This window comes from Chiloscyllium punctatum, chromosome 27 (assembly GCF_047496795.1).
Source record: "Chiloscyllium punctatum isolate Juve2018m chromosome 27, sChiPun1.3, whole genome shotgun sequence".
Classification (NCBI taxonomy): domain Eukaryota; kingdom Metazoa; phylum Chordata; class Chondrichthyes; order Orectolobiformes; family Hemiscylliidae; genus Chiloscyllium; species Chiloscyllium punctatum.
In genome coordinates this window covers 10,573,501-10,593,944 of record NC_092765.1, presented here as the reverse complement: position 1 = coordinate 10,593,944, position 20,444 = coordinate 10,573,501, and the positions used below count along the sequence as shown (strand labels likewise).

Genomic DNA, 20,444 nt, shown 5'->3' with positions numbered 1-20,444 from the left:
AGATACTAACTACCCATAGATCCAGTTGGATTAAGGATTAAATTTTAAGTCAACACTATTCCAGGAAGATATAGCATAGGAATAAAACAATTCAAACCCACAGAATACCTTCTGGGATCACAGACAGTATTAGAGTAATGGCATCAAACTTTAAAGACATCATTGACAGCTTATAGTCAACACTGTTGGGACAGTTGGAATGAAGGAATTCCATTTGTACTTTTTGCCATTAGGGATACACCTAATGAATTAACTAAACTTCCACAATTTGAATTAGTTTTTGGCCATGAGCTAAAAGGATGACTGAAATTGGTGAGCTGGGGTTCAGAGACTACATATTTATAGTATGTCAAATCATAGGGAAAGATTAAACAGAATGGGTGAATTGGCTAGACAACATTTGAAAGTAACGCAGCATGTGATGAAACAGGAACGATACTAAAAATCAAAAATTTGTAACTTTGCTAGTGGAAATGGGTTTGTTGAGTTGTAACTAAGCCAATTATTTTATTTTTATTTTGTCTGTGCTTATAGTTTATGAATAAATTCTATTTTGTTTCAAGCCTGGTACTTTAACCAATCTTACACTTACCTTGACCTTATAGAGGTTTACAAAATTATGAGGGATATGGATAGGATAAATAGACAAAGTCTTTCCCCTGGAGTCGGGGAGTCCAGAACTAGAGGGCATAGGTTTAGGGTGAGAGGGTAAAGATATAAAAGAGACCCAAGGGGCAACTTTTTCATGCAGAGGGTGGTACATGTAATGATTGAGCTGCCAGAAGATGTGGTGGAGGCTGGTACAATTGCAACATTTAAGAGGCATTTGGATGGGTCTATGAATAGGAAGGGCTTGGAGGGATATGGGCCGGGTGCTGGCAGGTGGGACTAGATTGGGTTGGGATATCTGGTCGGCGTGGACGGGTTAGATCGAAGGGTCTGTTTCCATGCTGTACATCTCTATGACTCTACAAAAATGTTTGGGTCTAGACTATCTAAATATATTTTGAGCGTTTGGTCTGGTCCATAACAAATTGGGAATTGTTGGGATTAAAATCTCTAATTCCAGGTTGGATTTCAGATTATTGGACTTGAAGGTGGTGAGTGTTCTCTTTTTTTTGATTGTTGATTTCAGTTGGTTTCAAAAAGGTGTGCCTTGCCTAACAGTTTAGTCACTAATAGTTTCCTGGGGTGGAATAAGTCACTTTGGGAGTTTTGCAGCAAGTAAAGAAATGGTGTATTTTGGTAAGACAAACCAGGGCAGGACTTTCTCAGAGAAACCTTGAGGTGCATGCATGCAGTTACTTGAAAGTAGCATCACAGGTAGACCGGTTGGTGAAGAGGAATTTGGCAATGCTTGTGTTTGTCGATCAGAGTATTGAGTACAGGAGTTGGGGTATCATGTTACAGTGGTAAGGCTGCAGTCGGAGTACTGTGTACTGTTCTGTTCATCCTGCTATAGGAAGGATGTTAGTAAACTGGAAAAGATATAAAAGAACACTTGGAGGGATGTTAGTGAGACTGGAAGGTTTAATGAATAAGGAGAAGCTGGATAGGCTGGGACATTTTCTTTCCCCTGGAGCATAGGAGGCTGAGGGATAACCTTGGTTAGAGACAAAAAATCGCAGATGCGGGAATCCAAAGTAGACAAACAGGAGGCTGGATGAACACAGCAAGCCAGGCAGCATCAAGAGGTAGTGAAGTCAACATTTTTATGTTTTTAACCCTTGCTCAGGACTGGAAAAGAAATTCTGAAAGTGGGTTGATACCCAAAATGTTGACCTATCCACTTTCTGATGCTGCTGACTTGTTGTGTTCTTCCTGCCCCCATTTGTCTACTGAGAGGTGACCTGAATAGAGGTTTATAAAATCATGAGTGGCATAGATAGGTTGGACAGCCAAGGGTTCTTTCCCTCAGGATAGAGGTGTCCAAAACTAGAGGGTGAAGGTTTAAGATTAGAGAGGAAAGATTGCAAAGAGATCTGAGAGGCAACATTTTCACAGTGGGTGGTGTGTACATGGAACAAGTTGCCAGAGGAAGTGGTGGAGACAGGTACAGCTATAACATTTAAGAGATTTGGACAGCTACATGGATAGGGATTAGGATTCTTAATAGACCAAGATGAAGGTTGTGGCTGGAAGAGCTGCTCCTATTTTAAGCATTGGAGGTGATCTCCTCAAATTCCAGGAGAAGCAATTACTATTTTATGTGCTATTTGATTGTTTTGGAACTTTGGGGGAAAGAAGATCAAATCAACGGCACTTTTAAAAAGGTGGACGGCAGACAAAGGCAGTGACCACGTTGTCAGAAAGAAACCATTACAGCTGTCTGACACAGCAGTGAATCTGCACAGTTGGTGCCTTTGCTGTTTGAGTTCAAATACCAGTCCAAAGATGTGTAGTCAGGTGAATTGGCCGTGCAAAATTGCCCATAGTGTTAGGTGCATACCTGATGAAGGGCTTTTTGCCCAAAACTTTGATTTTCCTGCTCCTCGGATGCTGCCTGACATGCTGTGCTTTTCCAGCACCACTCTGATCTAAACACTTTTAGGTGCATTAGTCAGAGAGAAATGGGTCTTGGGTGGGTTACTGTTCAGAGGGTCAGTGTGGACTGGTTGGGCTGAAGGGCCTGTTTCCACACTGTGGGGAATCTAATCTAACCTTTTAAAAAAAACCTCTGGACATCAGAGAGTGTCGAGGAAAAGTTAACAACAATGAAATTCACAGCTGACCTTGGATGAACCTGTATGGCAGAGCTCGCAGCACAGGATCAGATAAGTGCATAGTTTTTGAGTATAACCTTGCTGTAAATCTACAATAGTGAGTAGAGTGGGTTCTTTCTTGATGAGACCGGTCTCTTGATTTAAATTTTAAAAATATAAACCGTTAAGTACTAAACTAGAACAATAAGATGGTGCTATTTTCTGGGTCTGTAGATTGTGAAGGAGCAAAGATAGCCTTTAGTAGATGATGTGCTCTTCATGTGGGATATAGGAGTTCAGTGAGAGTTTCCATGTTACTGATGATTGTGTGCAGGAAGTGTCTTTGGTTGTGAATCCCATCAGATCTTATGGATCGATTGGAGTGGCAGATTAGAGGCAAAGAGGAATTTACACTACTTGGGGGTGTGATGGATGGCATTTATAGGAAGGGAAAAAAGCTGCAGGTACTGTCAGGTAGTGGATTAACTCCAGGAAAGGTAAGAGAGGGAGACAGGAGTCTCCTGTGGCTATCCCAATCTAAATCAAGGATGCTGTTCTGGAAAATTAAGGAGTGGTGTACTCTCAGGAGAATGTAGCACAAACAGCCAAGTTTCTGGTACCAAGAATGGCTCTAATGTAATGAGGGGTACGTTGGGTTCTAAGTGATCTATTGTGATAGGAGACTGTGTAATCAGAGGCACATTCAGACGTTTCTGTTGCCGGCAGCAAAAAAAATCTCACTGGTGCCAGGATCAAGGATGTCTCAAAAGGTGCAAAATGTTCTCCGATGAGAGAGGGACCAGCAGGAGGTCACTGTATATGTAGGAGAGGAAAAAAATGAGATTCTGAAGGGACAATATAGGAAGCTAGACAGGAATTTAAAAAGGAGGTCCTCAAGGGTAATAATATCTAGATTACACCCGGTGCTACGAACTAGTGAGGATTAGGACTAAAGGATAGAGCAGATGAATGCGTGGCTGAGGAGCTGTTGTAGGAGAGAAGGCTTCACATTTTTGGCGAATTGGAATCTCTTGTGGGATGGCAGTGACCTGTACAAGAAGGACGGATAGCATCTGAATTGGAAGGGAGATTTGCTACAGCTGCTCGGGAGGATTTAAACGAGTAAGGTGGGGGTATGGGACCCAGGGAAATAGTGAGGATAGAGATCAATCTGACACTGGTACAGTTTAGAAAAGGAGTGAGTCAAACAGTCAGAGCAGGCAGGAACAATGCAGAGAACAAGGTAGGACTGATAAATTAAACTACATTTATTTCAAAGCAAGGGAATGCAGATGAACCCAGGGCACGGTTAGGACCATGGGACTGGGATATCAGAGCAACTACAGAAACATGGCTCAGGGATGGACAGGCCTGCAGCTTAATGTTCCAGGGCGGCATGCTGGCTCAGTGGCTAGCACTGCTGCCTCACAGCACCAGGATCCTGGGTTCGATTCTCGCCTGTCTTTGTGGAGTTTGCACATTCTCCCTGTGTCTGCGTGGGTTTCCTCCGGGTTCTCCAGTTTTCTCCCACAATCCAAAGATGTGCAGGTCAAATGAATTGGCCATGTTAAATTGCCCACAGTATTAAGTGTGTTAGTCAGGGGTAAATATAGGGTAGGGGAATGGGTTTGGGTGGGTTTCTCTTCATAGGGGTGGTGTGGACTTGTTGGGCTGAAGGGCCTGTATCCACACTGTAGAGAATCTAATCTAATCACAAATGCTACAGGAAGGATAAAAATGAAGGGCAAGAGAAGAGGGAGAGTAGTATTTTTGATAAGTGATAGTATTACTGCTGTACTTGGGGAGGTTATGCCTGGGAATACATCCAGGGAAGTTATTTGGGTGGAACTGAGAAATAAGAAAGGGATGGTCACCTTATTTGGAATGTGTTATATACCCCCCAGTAGTCAGCGGGAAATTGAGAGAAAAATTTGTAAGGACTTCTCAGTTATCTGTAGGAATAGTAGGGTGGTTGTGGTAGAACATTTTAACTTTTCAAATATAGACTGGAGCTGCCACAGTGTTAAGGGTTGAGATGGAAAGGAATTTAAGTGCATAAAGAAAATTTTCTGGTTCAGTATTTTTGATAAGTGATAGCATTATAGCTGTGCTGAGGGAGGATATTCCTGGAAATACATCCAGGGAAGTTATTTGGGTGGAACTGAGAAATAAGAAAGGATGATAACCTTATTGGGATTGTATTATAGACCCCTAATAATCAAAGGGAAATTGAGAAACAAATTTGTAAGGAGATGTCAACTATCTGTAAGAATATTAGGATGATTATGGTAGGGGATTTTAACTTTCCAAACATAGACTGGGGCTGCCATCGTGTTAAGGGTTTAGATGGAGAGGAATTTGTTAAGTGTGTACAAGACAATTTTCTGATTCAGTATGTGGATGTACCTACTAGAGAAGGTGCAAAACTTGACCTTCTCTTGGGGAAAAAAGGCAGGTCAGGTGACTGAGATGTCACTGGGGGAGCACTTTGGGGTCAGCGGCCATTATTTTAAATCTAATACAATTATTATGGAAAAGGATAGACCAGATCTAAAAGTTGACGTTCTAAATTGGGGAAAGGCCAATTTTGACCGTATTAGGCAAGAACTTTCGAAAGCTGATTGGAGGCAAATGTTCGCAGGTAAAGGGACGGCTGGAAAGTGGGAATCCTTCAGAAATGAGATAACAAGAATCCAGAGAAAGTATACTCCTGTTAGGGTGAAAGGAAAGGCTGGTAGGTATAGGAAATGCTGGATGACTAAAGAAATTGAGGGTTTGGTTAAGGAAAAGAAGGGTGTATATGTCAGGTATAGACAGGATAGATCGAGTGAATCCTTGGAGTATAAAGAAGTAGGACTATACATAAGAGGGAAATCAGGAAGCCAAAAAGGGGACATGAGATAGCTTTGGCAAATAGAATTAAGGAGAATCCAAAGAGTTTTTGCAAATACATTAAGAACAAAAGAGTAACTAGGGAGAGAATAGGGCCCCTCAAAGATCAGCAAGGCGGCCTTTGTGTGGAGTTGCAGAAAATGGGGAGATACTAAATGAATATTTTGCATCAGTATTTACTGTGGAAAAGGATAGGGAAATAGGTGGTGACATCTTGCAAAATGTCCATATTACAGAGGAGGAAGTGCTAGATGTCTCAGCATAAAAGTGGATAACTCCCCAGCACCTGATCAGGTGTACCCTAGAATCCTGTGGGAAGCTAGGGAAGTGATTGCTGGACCTCTTGCTGAGATATTTGTATCATCGATAGTCACAGGTGAGGTGCCGGAAGACTAGAGGTTGGCAAACGTAGTGCCACGGTTTATGAATGGTGGTAAGGACAAGCCAGGGAACTATAGGCCAGTGAGCCTGATGTCGGTGGTGGGCACGTTGTTGGAGGGATCCTGAGGGATAGGACGTACATGTATTTGGAAAGGCGAGGACTGATTAGGGATAGCCAACATGGCTTTGTGCATAGGAAATCATGTCTCACAAACTTGATTGAGTTTTTTGAGGAAGTAACAAAGAGAATTGATGAGGGCAGAGTGGTAGATGTGATCTATATGGACTTGAGTAAGGTGTCCGACAAGGTTCCCCATGGCAGACTTAGCAAGGTTAGATCTCAGGGAATACAGGGAGAACTAGCCATTTGGATACAGAACTGGCTCAAAGGTAGAAGACAGAGGGTGGTGGTGGAGTGTTGTCTTTCAGACTGGAGGCCTGTGACCAGTGGAGTGCCACAAGGATCGGTGCTGGGCCCTCTACTTTTTGTCATTTACATAAATGATTTGGATGCGAGCAGAAGAGGTACAGTTAGTAGATTTGCAGATTACACCAAAATTGGAGGTGTAGTGGACAGCGAAGAAGGTTACCTCAGATTACAACAGGATCTTGACCAGATAAGGCCAATGGACTGAGAAGTGGCTGATGGTGTTTAATTCAGATAAATGTGAGGTGCTGCATTTTAGGAAAGCAAATCTTAGCAGGACTTATACACTTAATGGCAAGATCCTAGAGAGTGTTGCTAAACAAAGAGACCTTGGAGTGCAGGTTCATAGCTCCTTGAAAGTGGGGTCGCAAGTAGACAGGATAGTGAAGATGATGTTTGGTATGCTTTTCTTTATTGGTCAGAGTATTGAGTACAGGAGTTGGGAGGTCATGTTGCGGCTGTACAGGACACAGGTTAGGCCACTGTTGGAATATTGAGTGCACTTCTGGTCTCCTTCTTATCAGAAAGATGTTGTGAAACTTGGAAAGGGTTCAGAAAAGATTTACAAGGATGCTGCTAGGGTTGGAGGATTTGAGCTACAAGGAGAGGCTGAACAGGCTGGGGCTGTATTCCCTGGAGTGTCTGAGGCTGAGGGGTGACATTGTAGAGGTTTACAAAATTATGAGGGGCATAGATAGGGTAAATAGACAAAGTGTTGGGGAGTCCAGAACTAGAGGGCATAGGCTTAAGGTGAGAGGGGAAAGATATAAAAGAGACCTAAGGGGCAACTTTTTCACGCAGAGGGTGGTACGTATATGGAATGAGCTGCCAGAGGATGTGGTGGAGGCTGGTACAATTGCAACATTTAAGAGGCATTTGGATGGGTATATGAATAGGAAGGGTTTGGAGGGATATGGACCGTGTGCTGGCAGGTGGGACTAGACTGGGTTGGGATATCTGGTCGGCATGGACGGGTTGGACCGAAGGGTCTGTTTCCATGCTGTACATCTCTATGATTCTATGACTTTATAAAAGTGGGCAAATTCCCAAGAGCTGATCGCGTGTACCCTAGAACTCTGTGGGAAGCTAGGGAAGTGATTGCTGGCCACTTGCTGAGATACAGTACTTGCTTCATCGATAGTCACGGGTGAGGTGACATGAGACTGGAGGTTGACGAACGTGGTGCCACTATTTAAGAAAGGTGGTAAGGAAAAGCCAGGGAACTGTGTAGACTCGTGAGTCTGACATCAGTGATGGGCAAGTTGTTGGAGGGAATCCCGAGGGACAGAATTTTCATGCATTTAGAAAGGCAAGGACTGTTTAGGGATCGTCAACAAGGTGTTGTGCATGAGAAATCATGTCTCAAGAGCTTACTTGAGTTTTATTGAATAAACAACAAAGATGATTGACGAGGGCAGAGTGGTGGACGTGATCTATGTGGACTTCAGTAAGGTGTTTGATGAGGTTCATCATGGTAGACTGGTTAGCAAGATTAGATCTCATGGATTACAGTGAGAACCAGCCATTTGGATACAAAACGGGCTTGAAGGTGGAAGACAGGGTGGTGGCGGAGGTTTGCTTGAGGCCTGTGACCAGTGGTGTGCCACAAGGATCGGTGCTACGTCCACTACTTTTCGTCATTTGTATAACTGATTTCGATGTGAACATAGGTATGGTTAGTAAGTTTGCAAATGACACCAAAATTGGAGGTGTAGTTGACAATGAAGCAGATTACCTCAGAGTACACAGGAATCTTGACCAGATGGGCCAATGGGCTCAGAACTGGCAGATGGAGTTTAATTTAGATAAATGTGAGGGGCTGCATTTTGGGAAAGCAAATCTTAGCAGGACTCATACACTTAATGGTAAGGTCCTGGGGAATGTTTCTGAATAAAGACACCTAGGAGTGCAGGTTTATAGTTCCTTGAAAGTGGAGTCTCTGGTAGGTAGGATAGTGAAGAAGGTGCTTTTTAATGTTTTGCTTTACTGGACAGAACATAGAATATAGGAGTTGGGAGGTCATGTTGCAGCTGTATAGGACATCAGTTAGGCCACTTTTTGGAATATTGTGTGTGCAATACTGATTTCCCTCTATCAGAAGGGTGTGAAACTTGAAAGGATTCAGAAAAGATTTACAAGGACGTTGCTGGGATTGGAGGATTTGAGCTACAGGGAGAGGCTGAGTGGGCTAGAGCTGTATTCCCTGGAGCATCGGCGGCTGGGGTGTGACCTTTGTCGAGGTTTATAAAATCATCAGGGGCATGGATAGGGTAAATAGACAAGGTCTTTTCCCTAGGGTAGTGGAGTCCAGAACTAGAGGGCATAGGTTTAGGGTGAGAGGGGAAAGATATAAAAGGGACCTAAGGGGCCACTTTTTCACACACACGGTGGTGCGTGTATGGAATGAGCTGCCAGAGGAAGTGGTGAAAGCTGGTACAATTAACAGCATTTAAAAGGCATCTGGATGGGTTTTATGAATAGGAAGGGTTAAGAGGGATATGGGCCAAGTGCTGGTAAATGGGACAATATTAGGTTAGGATATCTGGTCGGCATGGATGAGTTGGACCGAAGGGTCGGTTTCCATGCTGTACATCTGTGACTCTGTGACCAGAAAGGTTTAGATGGATATGGACCACATCCAGGCAAATGGGACCAGTTCAGTTTTGGAAACCTGGTCAGCATGGACAAATTAGGCAAAAGGGCCTGTTTCTGTGCCATAAACCTCTTACCCTCTGGCCAGTCTGCAAAACTTGCATCTGTAACGTAACTGACATCTTGCAGAGACATAGATGATTTTTCAAATTAAGATGCCATCTCTCAAGACAAAATTCAGTCTGATTTCATACAAAAGAATTGTTCAATTTCATTGTCATATAACATTGACTCATTTTGATATTTTTGGTATTACTTATTTTCAGTGGAAAAAATGTTTATTGGACTGAATTGTGTTTTTATTAATTCTCTTTACCGCAGTTCAATTTGAACAGCTTTCAGAGTTCAATATACTTAGTTTTCATATAGCAATTCACCATGTTGGTCAGAACCATCCTAAACTGATTTATGTACATATAATTTTGAAACAGTTACATGTAATTATGGAAGTAGCAGGGAATGTTTAGTATGAACTTAAATTACTGAAACGTGGAAAATTATTTCAATAGTTCTCCTGAGGAACTTTGCCTGCAATAATCCAAAACTCCTCGAGTATTTCATTGATATGTAAAGCTTCATTATGTGCTGAAATCCTGATTTTATTTTTTGGTTTAAAATCACACTTTATTGTTCAGAGTTATAAACTAAATTTCAAAGTGATTTAAAGTATTCCTCAATTGGTTGGTAATTTTTTTAAATTGCTAAGTTGAGTCATACCAATGTGATAACTGAAAAATGTATACTTAATATTCCAATTCACAGCAACACGTTTAATGTTCTCTGTTCTACCACTAGAACAGCCAAGCAACGCGTGCACTAATTTTAAACATCAGTGGCATTTTGATCATTTCTTTTAACACCTTTTAAAAATATTGAAATTAAAATTCCCCAATTGTCTGAAGAACTGTTCATGATCGTTCAAAGCTGCAACCATGTTTACTATTTTTTAATGTATATCAGTTTTCTAGTTCAAATCAATATAAACTTGACTGATTTTGGAGGTAAATACAGCAGAGTTGCAAAAGGGCCTAAATGTGTAGCATTAGAAAACAGTTGTGTATATTTTGCCTTCATTCGTGTGATGCTTGGTTGAACTCTGTTTTACAACTCCTGTCCTGGTCACTTTCCAAATTTATTGAGTTCTTTATTCAATGCTTTAATAAAGTGGATTCTCTCTCTGAAAGTATGAAACATATGCTGAAACATTTTCTGATTTTTCAGCCTGTGAGGATAACATTGATTTCTGTGATTGTGCTTTGTATAAATTGCCAGTTGGTTGGATGATAACTGCACCATGAAAGTTTGATTTGCAATGTTAGTGGTTGTAGTGCACTCATTCTGAAGCCAGGGCTACATAAAATAATTTTGAGATTATCCCACTTGATTCATCAAAGTGCACTGCAGTAATAATTCTTGTTTAATGTGTTTAAAATGATATTGCAATAATAAAAGATGACATATAATGATGAATTATGTAGTAAGACATCCCAAAAAGGCAGCCTTTGTGTTCCAACCCTACAAAATATACACAGTGGTATGAATTTTTTTAAAACTCCATTCCATCCAATCAAAAAACAGTAGTACTTTATCACAAAGTTATAAAACTTTACTTCCAGGCATAACGAAATACTAATCATCCAGATGATGAGAGTGATGATTTCTAACAGGTGGATTGTTGATGTGAATGACTATGCAAACATGAGATGTCAAATATTGCATGTCTGATGTTTCAGATACTTGTATTCACCTATTCAGTTTAAAATTCCTCTCAAATAGTTTAAAGCTCTTTCAACTGCCATCAGGCTGCTATGAATTTTATTTTTCTTTAAATGTTTAAATTATTTTATCTCTACGTCTGGGCCTCAAATAATTTCAAATAATTCTTCAAAAACAATTTGATTTTGCTGATTCAGTGATTAGTGAGTCTTTAATTAAAGCTCAAATAGTAAGTTTGCTGCAATTTCATTTCAGTCTCTAAATGTGGCAGCACCAAATCATTCAGCATTGCACCATAAAAAACTAAGAATCTAATAATACTATCAATTCTTGAGAGCCACTAATTTATCTTTTGGATGAATAAAATGCTAAACCCATGCAAAAAGGGTAGTTTCTTTTTAAAGTGAGTTGAGATCATTTTGGAATGGCAATTCAAAATATTCCACTTTTATTGCTAACATTTTTTTTAAGAACTGTGAATGCACAGACGTTTTAAAGAAAATTACATGTTGAGAAATAGATTACTTCTGCTTTCAGAAATTACAGTTCTGAAGTCATGTTCAGTCCATCCGTGATTAAAGCTGACAGCATTCTCTGTGGTGTTGATGGTTTTTTTTTCCCTGCAGTTCTGAAGAAAGGTCACCAGATCCAAAGCGTTAACTGATTTCTCTCCACTGTTGCTATCCGACCTGAAGGTTTTCCAGCAATTTCTGTTTTTGTTTTTGATTTCCAGCACCCGTAATTCTTTTGATTTCTTGTTAAAGAGAATCCGTTTTCTCTGATGAGTATCTAGAGTACTTCTTAATATCATCTTTCTTAAATCCTGATCTATGCAGATTGCTTAGTTGTTTCAACTTCTGATTATATCACAAAATAATTATTCTGTAGTACAGGTGTAAGATAAATAATATGTCGAAGTTTGATATTCCTTTGAGTTAATCATTTGGAGCCGAATGTTGTTTTATAAAATTTTGATTTAATAATTAAAGCAAGAGGAGGGAAAGTTGCAATTTGGTGAAATAAACTTAGAAACTAACCACTGCTGTATTGTTTATTGTGCAGTACAATAGACTGTTGTTTTTTATGAAATCATAATCTGGGTTTCTAAAAGAAAGACAGGAGAATGCTCGCCCATCGACATCATCAGAACTGAGGTTGAGAGGGTGGAGAGCATCAAGTTCCTCAGAATGGCAATAACCGACAACCTGTCCTGGACTTCCCACATAGATGCGACTGCCAAGGCACAACAATGCCTCTTCCTCACACAGCTCAGGAAATTTGGTGTCCATAAGGACCCTCACCAACTTCTACCAATGTACCATTGAAAGCATACTGTCTGGGTGTATAACTGTCTGGTATGGCAACTGCTCTGCCTAGGACCGTAAGAAACCACTGAAGGTGGTGTGCACAGTCTAACCGATCACAGAAGCCAACCTTCCATCCATGAACTCCATTTACATGGCTCGCTGCTGTGGAAAGCTTGCCAACATCATCAAAGACCCGTCTCACCCCGATAATGATCACCTACAACCTCTTCCGTCAAGCAGAAGATACAGAAGCCTGAACACATGTACCAGCAAGTTCAGGAGCAGCTTCCTCCCGCCTGTTATTAAATGGATGAATGGAATCTTAATCCTGAAATAATGCTGATCTTGCTATGTTGGTCTCACCTGGCCCACACCCTGTACGATATAACCAGTATGCCTCTGTCTTAAGTCTGTTTAATCTGTACATCCTTTCTTGCGATGATCTGCCTGTACTGCTCGTAAACAAAGTTTTTCACTGTCCTTTGATATAAATGACAATAAATCAATTAGTATATAAATCATTTTAAATATTTTTAATCAACCTGCTCAGATATGTCATGACACACCTCCGGGGTGTGAGGTAAGAACATTACTTCGGCACAACAAGATTCCTCTCTGATAATTTTATACCTGAGATTTAGATAAGGTCTTCTGATTGTGCTTCTGATTTTGTATCTTGCATACTATAGAACCTTATGAGCATAGAATCATCACTACACAAAAGGGAACTGTTTGCTCTATCCTGTCAGAATCTGCAAATAAACTGCAAGTCCCTTATTCCCATTTCTCTCCTTTCCATGTAGCCTTGCAATTTTTTTGCTCTTCGGATAATTGTCTAATTCCCCTTTGAAAACCAAGATTGAAACTTGGTCTCCGAGAGACAATCCACATCTTAAACTTTGTAAACATGTCCTCGTTATACTTGCGTCAATCGCCTTAAATCAGCATTGTCCAATTCTTGACCCTTCTGCCAAGGAGACGATACTGTCCAAATCGTCATGTTTCTGAATGCCTGTGTCAAATCTCAACTTAATCTCTTCCTCTCAAAGAGCAGCCCCAGCTTCTCCTATCTAACCAAGTAATACACCTTCTCAGTCCCTGGAATGGTTTTCATAAAACTTCTCTATGCTCTGTTCAATACCTTCATATTTCAATACCTGAATATTTTCAGCCCAAACCAGTTTTTTTTGTTCAAGCTTATCACAATCTATTTGCCTTTGTGCTGTATGGCCCTATTTATAAAGTTCAGCATCTTGTGTTCTATATGATCTGCTTTAACAACCTGTCCTGCCACCTGCATAGATTTATACACTCATCTGCAGGTTTCTCTACTCCTGAATGCCTTATTGAATTGTACACTTTGCTCCCTATCCTTGTTCTGTTATCCGAATGAATGACATCATGCATGTCTGCATTAAATTTCATCTGCCACTTATCTCTTTGTTCCACCAGCCTACATCCTCTTAAAGTTCAAGCTGTACACAGTTCACAATGCTTCCCTGTTTTGTCATCCATAAATTTTGAAGTTGTGTGCTGTATAATTAATGTCAGAAAAAGCAGGAAACCCAACAGAAATGCCCTGAACAACTCAGCTGTGTACCTTTTTCTAGTTATGCTGCCTACTGGATTTAGTAACCTGTATCACTAGTAGCTGTAGAGTTGTTAATGTTCATCTCCAATAGCTGTAGAGTGAAGCTTCTTTGCCCAAGCTGTTCCATAGAATGCCTTCACTGCAGTATATTTACCATATACAATTTCAAAAATTATTTGTTTCGATTTTCGTGCTGTACCTGAGATATTAAAGAGTTAATTTGCTCTGCTGACTCACAAGAAATTGAATGCCCCGGGGGGGGGTAGGATGGGATGTCTCTGTTCTACAGGTAGAATGTAAGGAATTTATATTGTCACCTCTTACCATTCAGAGGCATTTGCATCATCAGCTATTTAGAAATCAATTAGAACATTTGCAATTGAAATTCTTACCGCACCGTACAGTTACAAAAAAATACAGTTCATGCCAGATCTGGCCATTAAGGGATGATTTACATTACATTGTTTCTGGAGATGATCAGGCCACTACACTGTCGGGAGTGGCTGGGGATTGTCTTGTGGGCATTACTGACTCAGATGTAAATGTTTTGTATAAAGGAAGAACTGTTCCTTTGTTCAGAGAGACCCCTCGACACGCTTTGCAAGCATGGCAAAGAATGTTAAGAGTTTCTCCAAAGTTTGTACTGTATTTGCTTAATAAAATTTGGTGGTTGTTTGCAGAAGTTGGCGTGTTGCTGTTGCATCAAGTGTGTAAGAATCTCAAGAAAAAGAACTTAACATTACCAAACAAGCTGTAAGACTTGAAGTGAAAGCAAAAATTGAAAGCTCATGATTTCATGAAATAAGAATATATCATTAATTTGAAGGAATATGCAATAATTGTCGTACTTGTTTGCAACCCAATTGTGTGAAAGCCGATAGTGGGAATAATTCCTGTTATGGACATGGTTTTGTTTTTGAACTCTTAATTCAGTTATAGTGCACTTAGTGCAGAGTAAGGCTCTCTGGGCTCTGCTTTAAGAATATATGTGAATGGCAACTTCTGAATTTTGATCGAATAATTAGGTACTTCTTTTTGACTAGCGCAAACTTGATGTGCTGAAAGGCATTTTTCATAAATTCATAGAATCATTCAATTTCTACAGCATGGAAGCAGGCCATTCAGCTCAATGAGTCAACATCGACCTTTTTGAAGAGCATCCCACCTAGACCCAGCTCCCAACCTTATCCCTATCACTCTAATCTACCTAGCCTTCTCATCTCTGGACTCTACTGGCGCTGAGGCAAAAACAATGACTGCAGATGCTGAAAACCAGATTCTGGATTAATGGTGCTGGAAAAGCACAGCACTTCAGGGAGCATCCAAGGAGCAGGAAAATGCAGCAGTGCTAACCACTGAGCAACTGTGCTGTTCCAAGAATTTTCTATGTTGTAAGCCACTATGACATTACGTGGTTTCCATGAACCTGGCCTAGTTTCAGGAAGCACCAGTGAGTTTGCTGTTAACCACACCACTGATAGCAGAAAGCCACTTCATGGCAAAATAATACATGATATCTGTTGCTTCCTTTTGGGGAAACGTTTTGTGACTGAAGGTCTTGTGCATTATGAAATCTTAATACTGTAATGGGTGTTCATGCAGTGGTAATCCATGCATAGAAACTAATTCCGTCAAGGGGCCCTTTCACCTGAGATGATTTGAATATACATGTTTCACAAATATAATGGTTATGTAAGGTATTCAGCAAAAATTAAGGGAAGTCAATCAGGCTATTGATTAGGTCTTTTTGGTTATAATCTTTGTTCCTTCATAGGAAAAAAAGCTCAAAACCTATATTGTGCTTTTCATCTTTGGCTTGTTAAATAGTTTGATTCAATTTGGAATTGGGATTTGTCCACAGGTCAATATTTTTTTAATCGGTCAAGTGCACTGTTTTTCTATTGCAGGCTTGAAACTCTCAAACCACCTCAGCTTGGTGATACTGATGTTAGGGCCCAAATGTTAGCAGCACCTATCAATCCCTCAGATATCAACATGGTTCAAGGTAATGTGGTATATTGTTTCTAAGCTTAAATGTTTTCAACAACACATACATGAATTCTGATTACAAATAATTCTGAAGAACGAAATACATTTTTTTTGCATTCAATAAATCGCAATTATATTTATCTTATCTTTAGCTGGATTTAAAAGAATTGAGAAAGAATGCTGTTGCTGAACCTTAAACAGAATTGCTAGAAACATAGTATCCTCTGAAAAAGGAATAAAGCACTAATTACAAGCATTAAGCCATCTTTTCAGTTATGAATACTCTTGTTCAGTTTGGCCTTTTTCTGATTTTGTTTCAGAATTCCTGCATTACCATTTTGTGTTAACCTGTTTCCAAGTAAGGCATGTTGCTCAAAATTAAAGCTGAAATAACTCCACAGGCTGATATCCTGTTCCAAACCAAATCTCAAAGGGTTAAACTTCAAGCTGATCAGTCAATAAGCACTCACAATCAATCTGGTTCTTTTAGACTTCATTCTTTATTTTTTCATTCAGCCAGGTACAGAGCATCCAGGAACGCACAAGTTGAGCATTTCCGTATTCCTCAGAGGAGCTGCACACATGACTTCAAACAAAGACATTATTATGCTTTTCTTAAAGAAGGGTACAGGCCATGATCGCATAGTTCTTTCAAACAATTACTAATCAACAGACGATACTGCTTTGTTTGACAGTTACTTGGTCCAGTGATATTTCCTGGGAACCAACTTTGTTTTCCAACACTCAGGCCACCCTTATTTCAATAATCGAGCCATTGCAAATGCATCTGAAGGTCAGTTAGGATGACCAATAATGTCTGATCTAGTTATTCCTATGCTATAAAGGGACCATTGTCTGCTAATCTCTATTGTAGTAGACTGTGGTTAGTCATTTATGCAGTTCTAGCAGAATTAGCAGTTAGTAACTTAAAAGCCATTTTATGCAGCTTTAGCAGAATTGTCAATTTGCGGGCTAGAAGCCATTTTGTCATATTATTTGCGTCAAGAAACCATTTTATTGCTGCCTAAGTTATTATGAGCATCTGTTAAGCGGCTGTTCTGACAACTAGTTACCTCAGCCTGTATTGAGGTTTCAGATCCTTATCAGGAGCCCTGTTCTCACTCTAGTTAGCCTTTTATCCTTCTATTTATAAAATCCCTTTGGATTCGTCTTAATCCTATTTGCCAACGCTATCTCATGTACCCTTTTTGCCCTCCTGATTTCCTTCTTAAGTGTACTCCTGCTGCCTTTATACTCTTCTAAGGATTCACTTGATCTCTGCAGTCTCTACCTGACATGTGTTTCCTTTTTCTTAACCAAAACTTCAACTTCTCCATTCATCCGGCATTCCCTACACCGACCAGGCTTGCCTTTCACCCAAACAGGAATAAACTGTCTCTGGACTCTGGTTATCTTTATTTTTGCAAGCTTCTTATTTTCCAGCTGTCCCTTTGCCTGCGAACATCTGCCCCCAATCAACTTTTGAAAGTTCTTGCCTGATACTGTCAAAATTGTCCCCCCTCTAATTTAGAATTTCAACTTTTATATCCAGTCTATGCTTTTAAATCACTGTAATAAAACTAATAGAATTATAGTCACTGGCCCCAAAGTGCTCCTGTACTGACACCTCAGTCACCTGCAATGCCTTATTTCCCAGGAGTAAGTCAAGTTTTGCACAAGTTGGTACATGCACATACGGAATCAGAAAATTTTCTTGTACACACTTAAATTCCTCTCCATCTAAACCCTTAACACTGTGGCAGTCCCAGTCTATGTTTGGAAAGTTAAAAGTTTCTGCCAAATCACCCTATTATTTTTACAGATAACGGAGATCTCCTTACAATTTTGTTTTTCAATTCCCCGCTGACTATTTGAGTCTATCATACAATCCCAATAAGGGGACCATCCCTTTCCTATTTCTCAGTTCCACCCAAATAACTTCCCTGGATGTACTCCTAGGAATATCCTCCCTAAGTACAGGAGTAATGCTATCCCTTATCAGAGACACTACTCCCTCTCCTCTCTAGCTCTCCCTTTCTAACCTTCCTACAGCATTTATATTCTGGAATATTAAGCTGCCAGGCATGTGCATATCTGAGCCACGAATTTGTAATTGCAATGATATCCCATTCCCATGGTCCTAATCGTGCCCTGAGTTCATCCACCTTCCCTGTTAGGCCTTTTGCATTGAAATAAATGCAGTTTAATTGATCACTCCTACCTTGTTCTCTGTTTTGTTCCTGGTTGCCCTGACTGTTTGATTCGCTTCTTTTCCCAACTGTACCAGTCTCGGATTGAACTCTTGCCACACTATTTCCCTGAATCCCACCTCCCACCCCCCCCCACCTTATTAGTTTTAAATCCTCCTGAGCAGCTTTAGCAAATCTCCTTGCCAGTGAATTAGTCCCCTTCCAATTCAAGTGTGATCAGTCTTTCTTGTACAGGTCAGATCTACCACACAAGAGATTACAATGATCCAAAAATGTGAACCCTTCTCCTCTACACCAGCTCTTCAACCACCCGTTCATCTGCTCTATCCTCTTATTCCTAACCCTACTAGTTCATTGCACCGGGAATAATCCAGATATTTAATACCCTCGTGGACCTCCTTTTTAAATTCCTGCCTAAGTTGCTATATTCTCCCTTCAGAATGTCATCCTTTTCCCTTCCCAAGTAGTTAGTTCCAATGTGTACAGTGACCCTCTACTGGTTCCTCTTCCCTTTGAGAACATTCTACACCCTCTCCCTGTTGATCCTGAGCAAGGAGGCAACACACCATTCTGATTTTTTTGCTGTCGGCTGCAGAAGTGTCTGTCTGTGCCTCTGACTAGAGAGTCCCCTATCACAATGGATCCCCTGGAACCTGATGTGCCCGTCATTGCTTTAGAGCCATTCTCGGTACCAGAAACTTGGCTGTTTGTGTTACGTTCCCCTGGGAGTCTATTTCCCGCTGCACTTTCCAAAACATCATGCAGGGCGACCACTGTATCCGCGGAATTGTTTTCCGTGGTTTCAGTTATGCATGGTTTATCGTAGCCAGAACATATTACAGGGAACGTTCCAGAACCAGAGGCCAGAAGGTTGGTAGAGAGGTATGTTTCCCATTTAATTAAATGGATTCGCTCCAGTCCGCAGTTTCAGGCTTCTGCAGTAGGTCCTAGAACGTATGCCCTGCAGTTGGACCACAGTACTCATTTGAGATGGGCACCGCCATAGGAGACTGCTGCGCTACCTGCCTATCCCTCCTACTTTCATGGAGTTAACCAATCTACCAGACCATCTGTGTCGTATTTTTTTTGTTCCAACTGCCATTCATCCTGTAAATTCTAGCTCCTGTAAATTCCTTATTGCCTGTAACTGCAGCTCCAACTGATCCCCCAGTTCAACGGAAATTAGTGGTGGCCAACAAATATTGTCTGTATCGGTGATGTCTACATGTTCTGAAAGAATAAAAAAAATTATTCTAACATAATTTAGAGAAACAGATCCACATACACTTGCTTGCATTCAGCTTAACCTGATTCAGCAAAATTACTTTGGACTGTATTTTTAAATGATTTATTAAGCTAAATTCTAAGCATCATTTCAAATTTAAGAGGATTATGCAGCCTCTAACTTTAACTTTAAATCAGCACTTCCAGGAAATGAGGGTCAGAGGAAAGATGTTTGGATATTGAAATAACTGCACAGCTACTGGTATCTCATCACCAAGTCACCCTTTATTTACATGTGCACAGTACACTGGCTATGACACAGCCAGCTTGGAGTCAGTCCCTGAACTGAGGAGATTCTGAATCTCCTGTTTGTTTGGTTTTTTTTATAGTCTAGCTTTACTTATTTCTCCCTGAAGTAGTCCTATTTTTTTTCTTTTTTTTTCTTTTTTTTTCTTTTTTTTTCCCTTATCCCCACACTACCGCCTAACTGCGGTAGTGCTTATTTTTTCCCCAGCACCCATGGTGAGAATCCTGTTTTTTTTTACAAAGTGCACGAATCTTTATTCAAATAATCTCCTGTTTATTTTTTTTTCTTTTTTTTAGGTTATTTTTTCTTTAACCCCCACACTACCACCTAAGTGCGGTAGTGCTTATTTTTATTCCCCAGCACCCATGGTGTGTGTGTGTGTGCAGGTGTAAAACACAGTGAAGGACACAAAGTGCACGAATCTTTATTCAATTTCCACCACCAGGAAGATATGAAAAACACCCAAGTGGCCAGTGAATCTCCTGTTTTTTTTTTTTTGTTTTTTTTTTTCCCCTTAACCCCCACACTACCACCTAAGTGCGGTAGTGCTTATTTTTATCCCCTGCACCCATAGTGCGTGTGTGCAGGTGTGAGACACAGTGAAAGACACAAAGTGCACAAATCTTTATTCAATTTCCACCACCAGGAAGATAGGAAAAACACCCAAGTGGCCAGTGAATCTCCTGTTTGTATTAGTCAGCCAGGGCTCTCTTATTGGCCCAGGTTAACAACCCCAATCAAGAATCTCATTGTCAACAAATCTACGTGGTTTCAAACACTACCAATTGACCAAATCGTTTTTAAAATTTGTTTTTAATGACCCAGCAAGAGCAAATTACAAAAGTTGATGCATTTAATCTGACAGCATTTGCAACTCATTTTCACAAAAGAATCGCATTTTATGATGTTACCAGAAACACGCTGATTCCAGCTCAGAATAATTTGCTATATTTTGTATTATGACACTGGTAAACCTCCCTGCTTAATTTAAACTAGCAATACAGAAAAAATTATCATGTGCAATAATCTGTGAAGCTTCGAAAGGC

General features: G+C 40.4%; 1 protein-coding gene across 3 annotated transcripts in view; it reads left to right on the top strand.

The window, feature by feature from the left end:
* mecr (mitochondrial trans-2-enoyl-CoA reductase) overlaps positions 1–20,444 on the top strand; it is a 69,932-nt gene that overhangs the window by 3,978 nt on the left and 45,510 nt on the right. For all 3 annotated transcript variants that reach the window (XM_072548060.1, XM_072548059.1, XM_072548061.1), the window contains exon 2: positions 15,576–15,673. In XM_072548060.1, coding sequence (XP_072404161.1) covers positions 15,576–15,673 — 98 coding nt within the window. The remainder of the gene's footprint in view (positions 1–15,575; positions 15,674–20,444) is intronic.